General features: G+C 30.3%; 3 protein-coding genes across 3 annotated transcripts in view; 1 reads left to right on the top strand and 2 right to left on the bottom strand.

Annotated features, from left to right (window-relative positions):
- PmUG01_08042500 (conserved Plasmodium protein, unknown function) overlaps nt 1-3,496 on the bottom strand; it is a gene marked incomplete at both ends in the record, with an annotated part of 5,148 nt that extends 1,652 nt beyond the window's left edge. Inside the window, 11 exons of the mRNA XM_029004598.1 lie at nt 49-163; nt 566-605; nt 710-791; nt 999-1,236; nt 1,418-1,485; nt 1,767-1,850; nt 2,105-2,170; nt 2,305-2,427; nt 2,547-2,607; nt 2,913-2,974; nt 3,274-3,496. Of these exons, the coding sequence (XP_028861271.1) occupies nt 49-163; nt 566-605; nt 710-791; nt 999-1,236; nt 1,418-1,485; nt 1,767-1,850; nt 2,105-2,170; nt 2,305-2,427; nt 2,547-2,607; nt 2,913-2,974; nt 3,274-3,496 (1,162 nt within the window). The remainder of the gene's footprint in view (nt 1-48; nt 164-565; nt 606-709; nt 792-998; nt 1,237-1,417; nt 1,486-1,766; nt 1,851-2,104; nt 2,171-2,304; nt 2,428-2,546; nt 2,608-2,912; nt 2,975-3,273) is intronic.
- Nucleotides 3,497-4,295: 799 nt separating this feature from the next.
- PmUG01_08042400 (conserved Plasmodium protein, unknown function) lies at nt 4,296-7,592 on the top strand (the record flags this gene model as incomplete). Its single annotated transcript, XM_029004597.1, has 7 exons — nt 4,296-4,565; nt 4,753-4,950; nt 5,094-5,198; nt 5,414-5,489; nt 5,903-7,090; nt 7,365-7,418; nt 7,534-7,592. 7 exons carry the CDS (start codon nt 4,296-4,298, stop codon nt 7,590-7,592), a joined length of 1,950 nt encoding a protein of 649 aa, XP_028861270.1.
- A 450-nt stretch (nt 7,593-8,042) lies between these two features.
- PmUG01_08042300 (conserved Plasmodium protein, unknown function) lies at nt 8,043-11,372 on the bottom strand (the record flags this gene model as incomplete). Its single annotated transcript, XM_029004596.1, has 1 exon — nt 8,043-11,372. The coding sequence occupies one exon, from the start codon at nt 11,370-11,372 to the stop codon at nt 8,043-8,045; it is 3,330 nt and encodes a 1,109-aa protein (XP_028861269.1).
- Nucleotides 11,373-13,118: the final 1,746 nt, after the last annotated feature.

Here is a 13,118-nt window from a genome sequence, read left to right as displayed (position 1 = left end):
ACAAAAACGTAACTACGTGTGTGTATAAACACATCCGCTTGCTCTCACTCGGAACGACAAAACCAGGATCCAGTGAGTTAAAGTCAGTGATATCCAACTCTTCACTTCCTTCACCTTTTCTAAATTGTTCATACTTCTCTTTATTTAAATCTAGGTACAATTCCTGTAAAAACGGAAAAAAAAAATTAAAAAATAAATATAAAAATAATAGAAATGGTAAAAATAGCAGAAATGGTAAAAATAGCAGAAATGGTAAAAATAGCAGAAATGGTAAAAATAGCAGAAATGGTAAAAATAGCAGAAATGGTAAAAATAGCAGAAATGGTAAAAATAGCAAAATGGTAAAAATAGCAGAAATGGTAAAAATAGCAGAAATGGTAAAAATAGCAGAAATGGTAAAAATAGCAGAAATGGTAAAAATAGCAGAAATGGTAAAAATAGCAGAAATGGTAAAAATAATAAAAATGATAAAAATAATAAAAATAGTAGTAAAAAATAATAAAACATGTGCATGTCCTAATTTTCTCTGCTGTCTTTTCAGCGCTTTCTTTAAAATCATTTTTACATTAAAAAAAACTAAGGCTTCTACAAAGTCGGAAAAGGACCTAAGAGAGTTACGAAATAGGGGGTAAGGGGTAAAAAAAGGAATGTACAGAAAGAAATTATTCTTCTAAAAAACTTAACGAAATAGAGTAAAAATTTAACTTACCATTTGTCAAAGTCGTAGGAGTGTGCTCCTTCGATTTCCTTTCGAGTATACAGGAAAAACTTCTTCTCTTTCCTATTTTCTTCTAAAAGATAAGAGACATGCATAGGTGTAAGCATGTATTAGTAGGTGTACGAGTGGATATATTAGCAAGTGTACGAGTGGATGCATTAGAAAGCGTACAAGGGGATGCATTAGCAGTTATACACGCGGATAAACAGATGAACACAGAAGAACGACAATGCTATAAAAAAAAAAAAAAAAAAAAAAAAAGAACATGCTGAAAAGGTACCACTAAAAAAGGATCTTCTTCTGTTAACAAAAAAATCATAACTTTCGTTGGATCGTCTGAACTTCATAACGAGCTTAAAGTAGTCATTTATGTCATCATCATTTACATTATTGTAGATATTGTCATAGTAGTAGTTGTAATGCGAGTTAAATATCTCGTCTTTTTTTAAGTCTTCTAAAATATATTTTAAAATTCCTTTCTTTCGAACACTTCTGTTGGAGTATGGAGGTAGTTCACTCTGTTGCGGGAGGGTAAACACAAAAAAGGAAAAAAAAACAAAAAAAAAATGCATAAACAAATGAACGAACAGATGAATAAATACACACAAACGCGTATTTTCCCTAATTAAATGGACCGTCAAATTGTTCCTCTCTTTTTTTTTTTTTTTTTTTTTTTTTTCTCTTTCTCTTGTGACAAACCTGTTCACTTATTTTCGGTATGAACTTATATAAGGCTAGAAAATCCTTTACATTTTCACCTTTTTTATCTAACAAAACAATAGCGAAAAAAAAAAAATAAATAAAATAAAATAAAATAAACCAAATTATTTTAAATGGCTTTAAATTACACTACATTATATTATGTTAAATTATATTATGCTAAATTATATTATGCTAAATTATATTATGCTAAATTATGTTGTGCTAAATTATGTTGTGCTAAATTATGTTGTGCTAAATTATGTTGTGCTAAATTAAATTACAGCAAATTATTTTATATCAAATCACATTAATTATAATAAAACAAAAATTATGAACAAGCAATAACCTTTTGCCTTTTTGATATAAGGCGAGAATAATTCCTTGCGGACCTCCTGTCTCTCGTCAAAATCGAAATGTACGTTTTCCTCAGCTGCGCGAAGTTGAAATGATTAAGCAAAAATTGCACCCATGTTTGTATGTGCGTTTTTACTAAGTATTTACTACATCCGCACGTGTGTGTTGTTACGCATGTTATTATGTATGTTTTTACGTATGCTTACGCATATGTATATATATATATATATATATATATATATATATATATACATATATATACATGCACGTTACCACCTTTTCTGTTTATAAGCACTCCTCTTTTTACTACGATATTTATTTACTACATACTTGATAAATGGGACATTGTTGTAATCTCCACATCGTCAGTTTCGAAATTTTCTATTTCTTCTTTACCTGTGTCAAGAAAATTACAACGGAGCAATGATACAAAGTTGTTTATTTTACCTGAACAGGTAAGGTGCACACACATATACATGCACATACACACATGCACACACAAAAAAAAAAAAAAATGGCTAGCTAGTTACTAAATATAGTATTTAGAGGGAAATCCATCTTCTTCAAAACAAGATAAATGTATTTCTTTTTTTTGTCACTCTTTTCATTTTTAATGTCTTGCAACTTTTTCCACAGTTTATAATTTTTTAAGTCTAAAAAGAGAGGAGGAAAAAAGAAAATACAAATGATATGGAAAATGCTGAATGCAAAATGGAGCACGAGCTCAAGTATTCCCTTAACCATTTTTTGCATTTCTCAAAAGTTCGTTTACTTTCATTGTCTTCTGACTTAAGGATGTAATTCTCCGGCACCATTAAGTTGTTATGTAATTTCTTCAAAAGGGGTTTTAAAAAAATTGAGAAATAATTACGCGCTGGCAGACTTATTTACATGTACATTCATGCAAACACACACACGCATATACATATACATGCACATACATACACATACATACATACACATACATACATACACATACATACATACACATACATACATACACATACATACATACACATGCATACATACACATACACATACTTATATATATATATATATACATTAATGCACACGTAACGAGCGAAAAACGTCAACTAGTTGCTCATTGCGCACAAAAGGAAATGCAAATTATGTGTACTTTAAACTCCAGTAGAGCTAACGCCATTGTATTGATGTGAGAAATGTCTTTCTGTGTGACAACTGGAGGAGGCAAGAAGGGACGGAAAAGTAAAAAAAAAATATATATATATATATATATATATATATATATATATATATATATATATATATGTATATACATATACATATAATATAAAATATATAACAAAATAACAGAGTAAATAGCGGAATGGATAACAAAATAATAAAATATATAATGTGATAACAAAACGATGAAACAAAAATGTAAGCTCCATGTGCGGGATGAACAGATGAGCACTGAAAGGAGTTTCATTTACAACAGGCTGCTATCGATGAAACATTCCTATAAATTTGTTCACATGGACTTTTTTTTTTTTTTTGATGCTTCTTTTCATTAATACCATCTTCATAGTTTATAGTCTTTTTTTTAACGTATGCTTTTCTGTGCTTGCTTTTAAAAAAAGCAACATTCCTGTTATTATGTATAACATATGAATAAATCGAATGAGGTAGTTTATTATTTGTTATAATGTTATCATTTAATAAGGTGTAAAACAATACAAAGGTTAAGATGTTCAACATTATTATGGCATGAGTCTAAAAAGTAGTGCTTGTGAAAAGGGGGTAAAGCACAAAATGGAAAAGAACAAAAAAGAAAAAAAAAAAAAAAATAAATAAATAGATAAATAGATAAATAAATAAAACAAAATATAATATAATATAATACAATATAATATAATACAATATAATACAATATAATATAATATAATATAATACAATATAATACAATATAATACAATATAATAAAATAACGTAAGATATAACGGGAGATAAGAAAAAATCAGTAAATTCGTAGTGCGCGAATTTGGAGACTACAAATATAGCGCAGAAAAAAAAAAAAAAAAAAAAAAAAAATTGTTACATGATATAATATAACACAATATAACGAAGCAAAATAGAACCCTTACAAACAAATTTACAACACGCATAAAAGAAAAAATAAATTCAAGAATGCAAAGCAGTGAAGAATGTGTAATTTCTTTTTATTTGGTCAGTAGATCCGTAAAAACGAGGAAATAAAGCGTTTGGATAAAAATATAAGAGTATCATGAGAAAATGAGAATACGGAAGCAAAAAAGGAGATTCCCTTTTTTTATTTATTTATTTTTTTTTTTTTTTCAGTAGATTTGTAAACTCTGAGTAGTTCTTGTTTTGACATGGCATTCCATTTGTTCGTTTTTACGACTGCTTCATTGCATCACTACTTCATTGTTTCACCGTTTCAATGCTTGAATCTTTCACCGCTTCAATGCTTAATCGTTTTATTTGTTGCTCATTTTAATGCTCGTAAAACTCATCAGTGTGTTATGTCATTTCTAAGATGTATTTTAGAAATGTTAATGTCGTTCTTTTGTGCATTATCCTATTTGGTAAATTAAATTCTGTTTGTCTAATAAATAATAAACAGTTGTTTCTTAACAATGTAAGAAATAATAAATCTTTTTGTCCTCGCATAAAGCTAAAAAAAATAAACAAGAGAACAACTTTTAACAATACCTCTTTTAGAAAAGCATATAACAACCTCTTTCTTTTTGACAAGCTAAAAAGGGGATTGCATTTTTTTAGTTATTTGAAAAACGACGAAGATGAGGTTAGATGAGTACCGAGCCTCACACACACGGGAGATCACTCGCCTTGCGTGCAAGGCGGATGACAAACGAGTGTGTAGCCTGGTCATCCAAATGTCTATTCACATTCGTATATGTTTAATTGCTCTTATGCGCACATATGTTTTGATTTCGGCTTTGTATTTTTTTTTTTTTTTTTTTTTTTTCTAGAAATTTTTGCAGAGCATAATCTCGAATATCAATGATTTAGCAGCAATCAAACAAATTGTACAGAACGAGGAGAAGAAAGAATTAGAAAAAGAAAACATGAAAAAGATTTTGCAGCACGCAGTATTTTCACGTATTACGTTCAAGATTATAAACAGTATATCTTATCTGGTTAAGCACTTCGATGTAGACAAAGCGCTGGTAATGCTACACTTCGGGTGGAAGCCGTTCCTCTTGGTCATGAGCACATGCGTGTGTATGTTTGCATATACGTATACTTAAATATACGTATGCATGCATGTGAATTTACGTGCGTACCTCTATTTTCCCCCACTCTACTGCAGATATGCTCCATTCTAAACGATATAGGCGAACATGTTAAGGAACCAAAAGAGGCAGAGAGTTTTCTAGCCTTACACTTTTTTCTTTTAAAAGATGAAGACATAGAAGTAATTTTTTTTTTTTTTTTTTTTTTTTTTTGTTTAAAAAATGTATCACCTCGAAATGCTTTATTTCGCAAGGGGAAACAATAAAAATGGAAAATACAAAATGGAAACTTTAAATTAAAAATAAAAAATTATGCATCAAATTAAAATTCTAAACTTTAAACAAAAATGACTAGGCGTTTCGCTGCTCACTTTTCCTGCCCTCGTTTCATTTACAGCTTTTTTCGATGGTGCACATTATCGACTTTTTCAAAAGCAAGCAGAAACTAATGGAAACGATACAAAACATAAAAAGTCAGTAACTCAAGCTGTTTGCACATTGTTGTTCTAATCAAGTTAGAACAGTATGTTCATGTGCAACCTGATAAAAAAAAAATGAATAGACTATGTGGCATATGTTAGCAAAAAAAAAAAAAAAAAAAAAAAGATGAATAGACCATGCGGCATACGTTAGCAAAAAAAAAAAAAAAAAAAAAAAAAATGATTGCAAGAATCTTCCCAAGTTTTGCTAATCATAATGCAGTACTATTTTGCTTCATTTAGTAGAATGTGAGGAGAGTATGATTACTCTCAATATGCACGTATGGGTGGAGTCTCTAAAATAATGTACCTCCCTTCTTTCTACATCACGTACCCCACATGCATACACTCCTCTTATTCATCTCGTTGACCAATTTTTTTTTTCTTTTCCTTTTTCATCGCCGCAGGAAGAATATACGAAGAGTGTGTAAATGAGCTGGTGAGAAGGCAGCTTGACAGATATAGTCTTTTTTGTAAAAAAAAAAAAATAAAGTATGATATAAAAGATGCAATGAATAAAATTGAACTGCATGTAAAAGATGAGGAGTTATATTTTAGTTACGATTATAAAGATTTATTAAAACTTTTTGAAAAAAGCATAGAGATAGAAAAGAGTAAAGGGAGCAAGGATATCATTAGAGGATATGTTAATTCATCATCCATGGAGGGGCATAAAGAAAGTAATGTAGTTAATGTTTCAATTGATGATAACACTGATGTTAATGTTGATGACAATGAAAATTTAAAAGAATTAAGAAAAACATACGAAGAGTTACAGTCCTTTAATGATTCGATTATTCGATTCATCGATACAGATCAAGAACTGTACTATTTTGACGAAAATGAATACAGCTTTAGAAATAGAAGGAAAAAGGCCAGCAGCTACGATGATGATAGATGTGGTAAACCTTACGAGGATAACAAGTATGATAACCAGTATGAAGACCAGTATGGGGATCAGTATGACGATAAGTATGCTGACCAGGATGATGATCCTTATGGGGATGAGGATAGGGACCGAGTTAAAGCTGTGCAAAAGAACATAGACGAGTACATAGAGAAATGTACAAGAGAGAAAAACATGTCGATTGAAGATATTAAAAATGAGTTCATAGAACAGGCAGATATGAATTTTAAAAAATTTATGGAAAGTATAAAACTTGATGAAAATGCAAATGAAACAGAAGCATCAATAGCACCTACAACGATAGTAAAAGAAAAAAAAAAAAATCCAGATAAAACGACATCATCTACAAACGAAATAACAAATTTTAAGCTTAAAAAAATAAGCACAAATGAAGAGGATATAAATTTAACGAATGATATACTGTACGAAAGGCTACGAATAAAAGTTTTATATTATCTTCAAAAAATGGAATACTTAAAATTCAAGTATCAGTATGACATTATTAATGAAAGGTATCCTATAAACAAAAATGAAAAAACGGTATTAGATGTTCTAAAATACAACTATAAGCTAGTTGTTGCTCCTCACATTGACAACTCTATATTTCACAAGGACATTCCAGAGAGAGCTACACAAGATAAAGTAGAAAACGCAGCGAACATAGTGACTGAGCCCACTCATCGAAGAAGTAAAATGTGCAAAGCGTAGATGCGTGCGTACATACGCGTGTACATGTGTATATATATGCATGGTTATGTAAACAAGTGTATGGGTACGCATTACTGCACGTACGGGGGAGCACACTACATTTGTTGTGTAATGCCTATTTTTGCGCCCAATTTTTTCTTTTTTTTTCCCCATAACTTGCATTTTTATATTATAGAGTTGTAGAGTAGTCTTCGCATACTGCACGTATGCATAGTTAGACTCCTTTTTTTTTTTTTTTTTTTTTTCCCCTGTAGAGAAGCATTTTAAATTCAAGTGCGCCAATTGTAATTACCACATTTTCAATACAAGTAGGAAGCATTATTATATACCCACATTTTATTTTTAGTCTAGTTAAACACGTTTAGAAGTTATCTCATGTGTATATATATATATATATATGTACACCTTTAACTCTATTTATAGGTGATAAGGACATACCCGAGAAGTTAGAAGCATGCCCGCAATGTAACGCGAAAGTTTGACTCGGCTATGGTTCGAAGTGCATCGACTAGTTTCCATTTCTTTTTATTGCACTTTAATTTGTTTCGTTATATTATTTTTTATTTTAATATTTTTCATTTTATTATATTTTAATTTGTTTCGATTTATTTTATTTTGTGCCATCCCCCTTCGCAGCAAGCAAGATGCGATACGATACAAATCTGAGTCGCACCTATTCGCTTCTACTCACTTATACTAGCTTCTACTCGATTCTACTCACTTCTACTAGCTTCTACTCGCTTCTACTCACTTCTACTAGCTTCTACTCGCTTCTACTCACTTATACTAGCTTCTACTCGATTCTACTCACTTCTACTAGCTTCTACTCGCTTCTACTCACTTCTACTAGCTTCTACTCGCTTCTACTCACTTCTACTCGCTTATACTCGCGTGTATTTCCGTTCATTCACCGTGCATGTGTGCGCTAGTGCTTAACTGTGGAGGTTCCTAACGTTGCTGCATAATTTGTACAGGTAGATATACATACCCCGTTGAGCAAATACGTTAAAGTAATTGATGCAAGGATAAAAAGTAGTGGTTTGATGAACTAGGAAACATAAGAAATATACATATGAACATAAAAAATAAAAAAAAGAAAAGGCTGTAAAAAGATTGTTATTAGAAACAAGATATGGGAAATCTCCCAAAAAGATCGAAGACCTTTTATTCGATAAAATAAAAAAATGTAGTTTATAAAACATATACTTCAAACCATAATTTTTTTTTAAATTGTATTTTTTATATATATATGTAAATATGTAAAAGCAATTTCTAATACGTTGGCAGTATAGAAACAGCAACAGGTGTATGTCATTCTTGCAGTAGTGGAAAACATGCTCTATGTTTTTGTAGCTACTTCGATCGTTCGTGCTGAACCCTGGGAGAACGTTCCCATCTGGTGTAGCAGCAAGTGCAGTGGTAATCCCTGGTGTGTCTTCCACGTTATTCCCAACTCCACTTCCATACAAATGGAATAAAAAATTATCTTCAAAGTAGCACAAGTATTTCTTTACGTGGTTTTTATAAAAGCTGTTCTGGTATTCATTCAAGTAATTGTATTCATAGAATATATTATTTTGATATAGATTTAAAATTTTGTAAGCCCCTTTCTGATGATCACATGCATAGACAAATGAAAGAATGTTATTCAAGTTAGTAACCATGGATGAGTATATGTCTTCAAATTTTTTTAGATCAATATCTTTTTCTTTACAATTGTTCAAGTGTATTTTGATTTTATTTATATTCTTTTCATGAATTATGTTATGGTATACATTTATTAAAGCCTCATCCATATTAAAGATTAAATAATTAATTTTTTTTTTTATTTTGTGTACCTTATCATCTACATAACTATGTACTTTTTGTATATGTTTATCAAGTATTCTTTTCCATTCTGAAATGAACATATTAATCCATTCATTTTTTTTCCTTAATAATTTATGTACATACGACGAGAGAAGGAATTTAATCTTTCCTTCGCTACTAACACTCATATAGGGTCTACCTATTGTACCCCTCGTTTCTATTCCTTTTTTGAAATCCTCTTCATTCGGGTAAAACAGAGCAGAATAAGCATCACTGCCATTTGCTGAGCACTTCATCATTTCGCATGTACCATTACCCTTCTTCACATATTTCAAAAATACGAATGCATCTTTTGCAGTTAAGCAGGCCGTTCCACTGTCACTACTACCACCCCCGCTACTACTTCTACCACCACCGCTACTACTTCTACCACCACCGCTACTACTTCTACCACCACCGCTAACGCTAATATCGCTAATACATCCCCATTTTGATCTTCCGTAGGGGCGAAAGAAAAGGCTGTGCCTCCTTTTGCCCTCTGTCATGCGCATTCTTTTTAAATAATTTCCCTTCAAGTTGTTTATCGCATCTGCCGTGTTCATATATATTATTCGATTTTCTCTATCAAACTGCTTTTTCTTTTCCAGCAGATATAAATTCTTTTTAATACTCAACATTTTTACAGAGCATTCGAATAGTAGCCTTAGGAACAGTACTAGGTACAAATCGTTCATGAGTTTAATCTCGTAAATTCTCTTTCGATCTTTCAGTAGCTTTTTCTGCATGTTTTCCACCACGTTAACTTCTTCTTCTTCCATTGCTTCTTCTTCCATTGCTTCTTCTTCCATTGCTTCTTCTTCCATTGCTTCTTCTTCCATTGCTTCTTCTTCCATTGCTTCTACTTCCATTGCTTCTACTTCCATTGCTTCTACTTCCATTGCTTCTACTTCCACTTCTTCATCTGTTTGCATTTTATTTTTTCTTCCTCTTTCGAAACTATTACTACTCATTCCTAAGTCCCACTGGCGTCTTCCGTTGCCCCACCAGCCACCCGCCTTTTCTGTCGTCCTACCATCACAGGGAAAAGACTTACTAACACTACTTTTGTTCATGTTCGCTTCTTCCGGCATGCTGTCAATTTGCACTTTCCTCTTCATATTCAAACTAGTGAATGGATTCCACTTAAAAAATGAACTGTTTATTATTTCTACTTCCGTGGAGGTTCCACTCCCCTTCTCTGAGTTACTACATGTTACACGTCTTTCGTTGCTACTCCCACTATAATCAATACCATTCGAAATGTTGTTGTATTCTATAGGAATAGTAGTAACATAAGGATTATGATAAAAAAGGATTTTTTCATTTAAATCTTCTCTGTCCTTTTTATACTCATTTTTTCTGTTAAAGAAATAAAAATAAATATGCTCAATCAAACTTTTTTTCGAGTTTCTTCTGCATAACTCTTCAAAATGTATATCATTCGTAAGCACGTTTCGATAATTTCTGTAACAGATATATTTTAAAATGTTAATCATATAAAAATTAACGTAAATGTTCGTGTTGGTATTTAGACAAACCCTGTTAACATTATCATATGCTTGGTTGAGCAGGTACAAAAAGTTCAAGCTCACCTGGTCCTCCTCATTGTTACGGTCTCCTCCATTACGCACTTTTTCGCCCCTAACTTTTTTCCTGTTCATTTGTTGAAATTTATGTATACTGTACCTTTCATAAATGTTATCCGTGTTATATATATGCATTTCCCTATTGTGAGTGCTGTTCTTATCCTTCCTATGACTACTCGCTCCCTTATGACTACTTCTTTCCCCCGGAATGCCTCTAACCAATCTGAACAAGTATAAAAAGAGCATTCTTTTATTTGTTTTTTCCCTTTGTTTATGTTGTGGGGTAAAATCCCTTTCATTAAACAGTTTTGTGTTCATATTAACAAGGTATTCGGACAAATGCTGAAGTATATAGACACTTAATTGAGGAGAGAGGATGGCAAACTTAATGCTTTTTTCTAATATCATCTCATAAACATATAATTTATTAAATAAATTTTTTTCATTTGAAATAAAATCATACTTTAAATTAGTTTCACTCCCTCTTAACATGTTTATAATAACATTACAACTATCTTGACTACATTTTGTTGTTCTATATTTAAAATAAATCTTTTTCATTATTTTATTTTTATATATATACTTATCATAAATGGTAAGCATAAGTAAAGGAATATATGAGAACATGTTGTTAATATTCATTATTTTTATTTTTTCTATATCGTCATTATTTCTTATTGTCTCGAACTCATTCTTGCTATTTCGTTTGTTGTACGCATAATATGTAGGGGGTACCACCACTAACATGAAGACTATTTTTTTCCAATTTTTCGGAATAACCATATTGTAGTACAATCCCCTTCCAATTTTTCTCTTAAGTTCCAGCATGTTGAAGCGTTAATCGTACTGTTACATATATCGGCGGCTTTACGTGTCTGAGCACTTGCGCTTACATACATATACGATGTACACATTTGTACTAGTGCTGTATTTGCCTTTCTGTACATTTATACCTGTATACATCGGTGCACGGTTGAGCTATTACTCTACCTTGCTTTGCACCTTATATTTGCTCTTTTTTTTTCTTTTTTTTTTTTTCAAAATTATCAAACATGTATGACGAGTACATGGAAATTTTTTATTTCATAATAACGGGAAACTAGAAAAGGGGAAAATAGGAAAAATAGCGCACATAATATTTACACAGTACATGTGTATGTGTATGTGTATGTGCATGTGTATGTGCATGTGTATGTGTATGTGTATGTGCATGTGTATGTGTATGTGCTTATGTGTATATATGCACGTATATGCAAAAATATAAGAGACTTGTTTCGTTAAGCTTACATTTTCCTTTTTCCCCCTTCTTGCCATCCATCCTTCTTTTTTTTTTTTTTTTTTTTTTAAATCTAGCAAATTGAAGAGGATGTTCGAAAGTTATTGTTATTGTTATTGTTACTGTTATTGTTATTGTTACTGTTATTGTTATTTTTTTTATTTTTCTTTTCTTCTTATTCTTATTCTTATTCTTATTCTAATTCTTCTTATACTTATTTTAATTTTTATTTTTTTTTGAAAAGAGTACACAAAAGTCAATTACGTTTAGTACAGAGCCTTATGGAACAAGCATATGCCTTTTTTTTTTTTTTGTTTTTTTGTTTTTACTGTTGTTCTGTAAAGGGTTAGCAGGACAACTTACAACTTTGAGTATTTCTTCTTTTCTTTTCTTTTCTTTTTTAATTGTATACAGCGTTAAATCAGAATAAAAAATTTATGTGCACTGTTCTTTACAAAGATTAATGTAAATCTTTCCAACGTCTTATCCAGCTACGCTATTTTTTTTTGTTTTATATTATATATATAACGTATACATATATGTATATATATGTACGTACGTATGTATGTATGTACGTATATATGTATGTATATATATATATATATAGAATTTTCCATTTTTTTGTTCGCCCTTCATTACAACATGTATCTACAAAAATTAACATAATTTTTTATTAATTCTTTCAAATATACAAATATACACACATGCGTACAATCATACGAACATACAAACGTATGTACTTAAATATATATATGTATATATATACGTACGTATGTATATATTTATATAAATCATCTTTATCTTTTTTATAATAACGCAGTTGCAAATTTGCAGAAAAATCATGAGCAACTTCGAACTACACAACGAACTTAATTTTTTATTTTTTACCCCTGTTAATCAACAAAAAAAACAAAAATAAATAAAATAAAAATAAAATAAAATAAAAATAAAACAAAAATAAAATAAAAATAAAATAAAAATAAAAATAAAATAAAAATAAAATAAAAACAAAATAAAAATAAAATAAAAATAAAAGTAAAAGTAAAAGTAAAAGTAAAGATATAAAATAGAAAAAAAAAAAAATTTATACATCATTCAATAATTTGCAACCAATGCATTTTACATTTCTACATGTGCGCATAAAGAAAATTGTTCCCTTACACATACGAACGTATATATGTATGTTCATGTATATGTATTTATGTAAGTGTGTGTTAGTGTGTTTGGATATATTCGCATATTTACATCACTTGCTGTGTGTTCTTGTGTTTTTCAAATTGTAGACTTTTAAAAAAGAA

This window comes from Plasmodium malariae (assembly GCF_900090045.1).
Source record: "Plasmodium malariae genome assembly, chromosome: 8".
Lineage (NCBI taxonomy): Eukaryota > Apicomplexa > Aconoidasida > Haemosporida > Plasmodiidae > Plasmodium > Plasmodium malariae.
The sequence above is the reverse complement of the archived record's forward strand: the minus strand, read 5'-3'. Positions and strand labels throughout refer to the sequence as shown.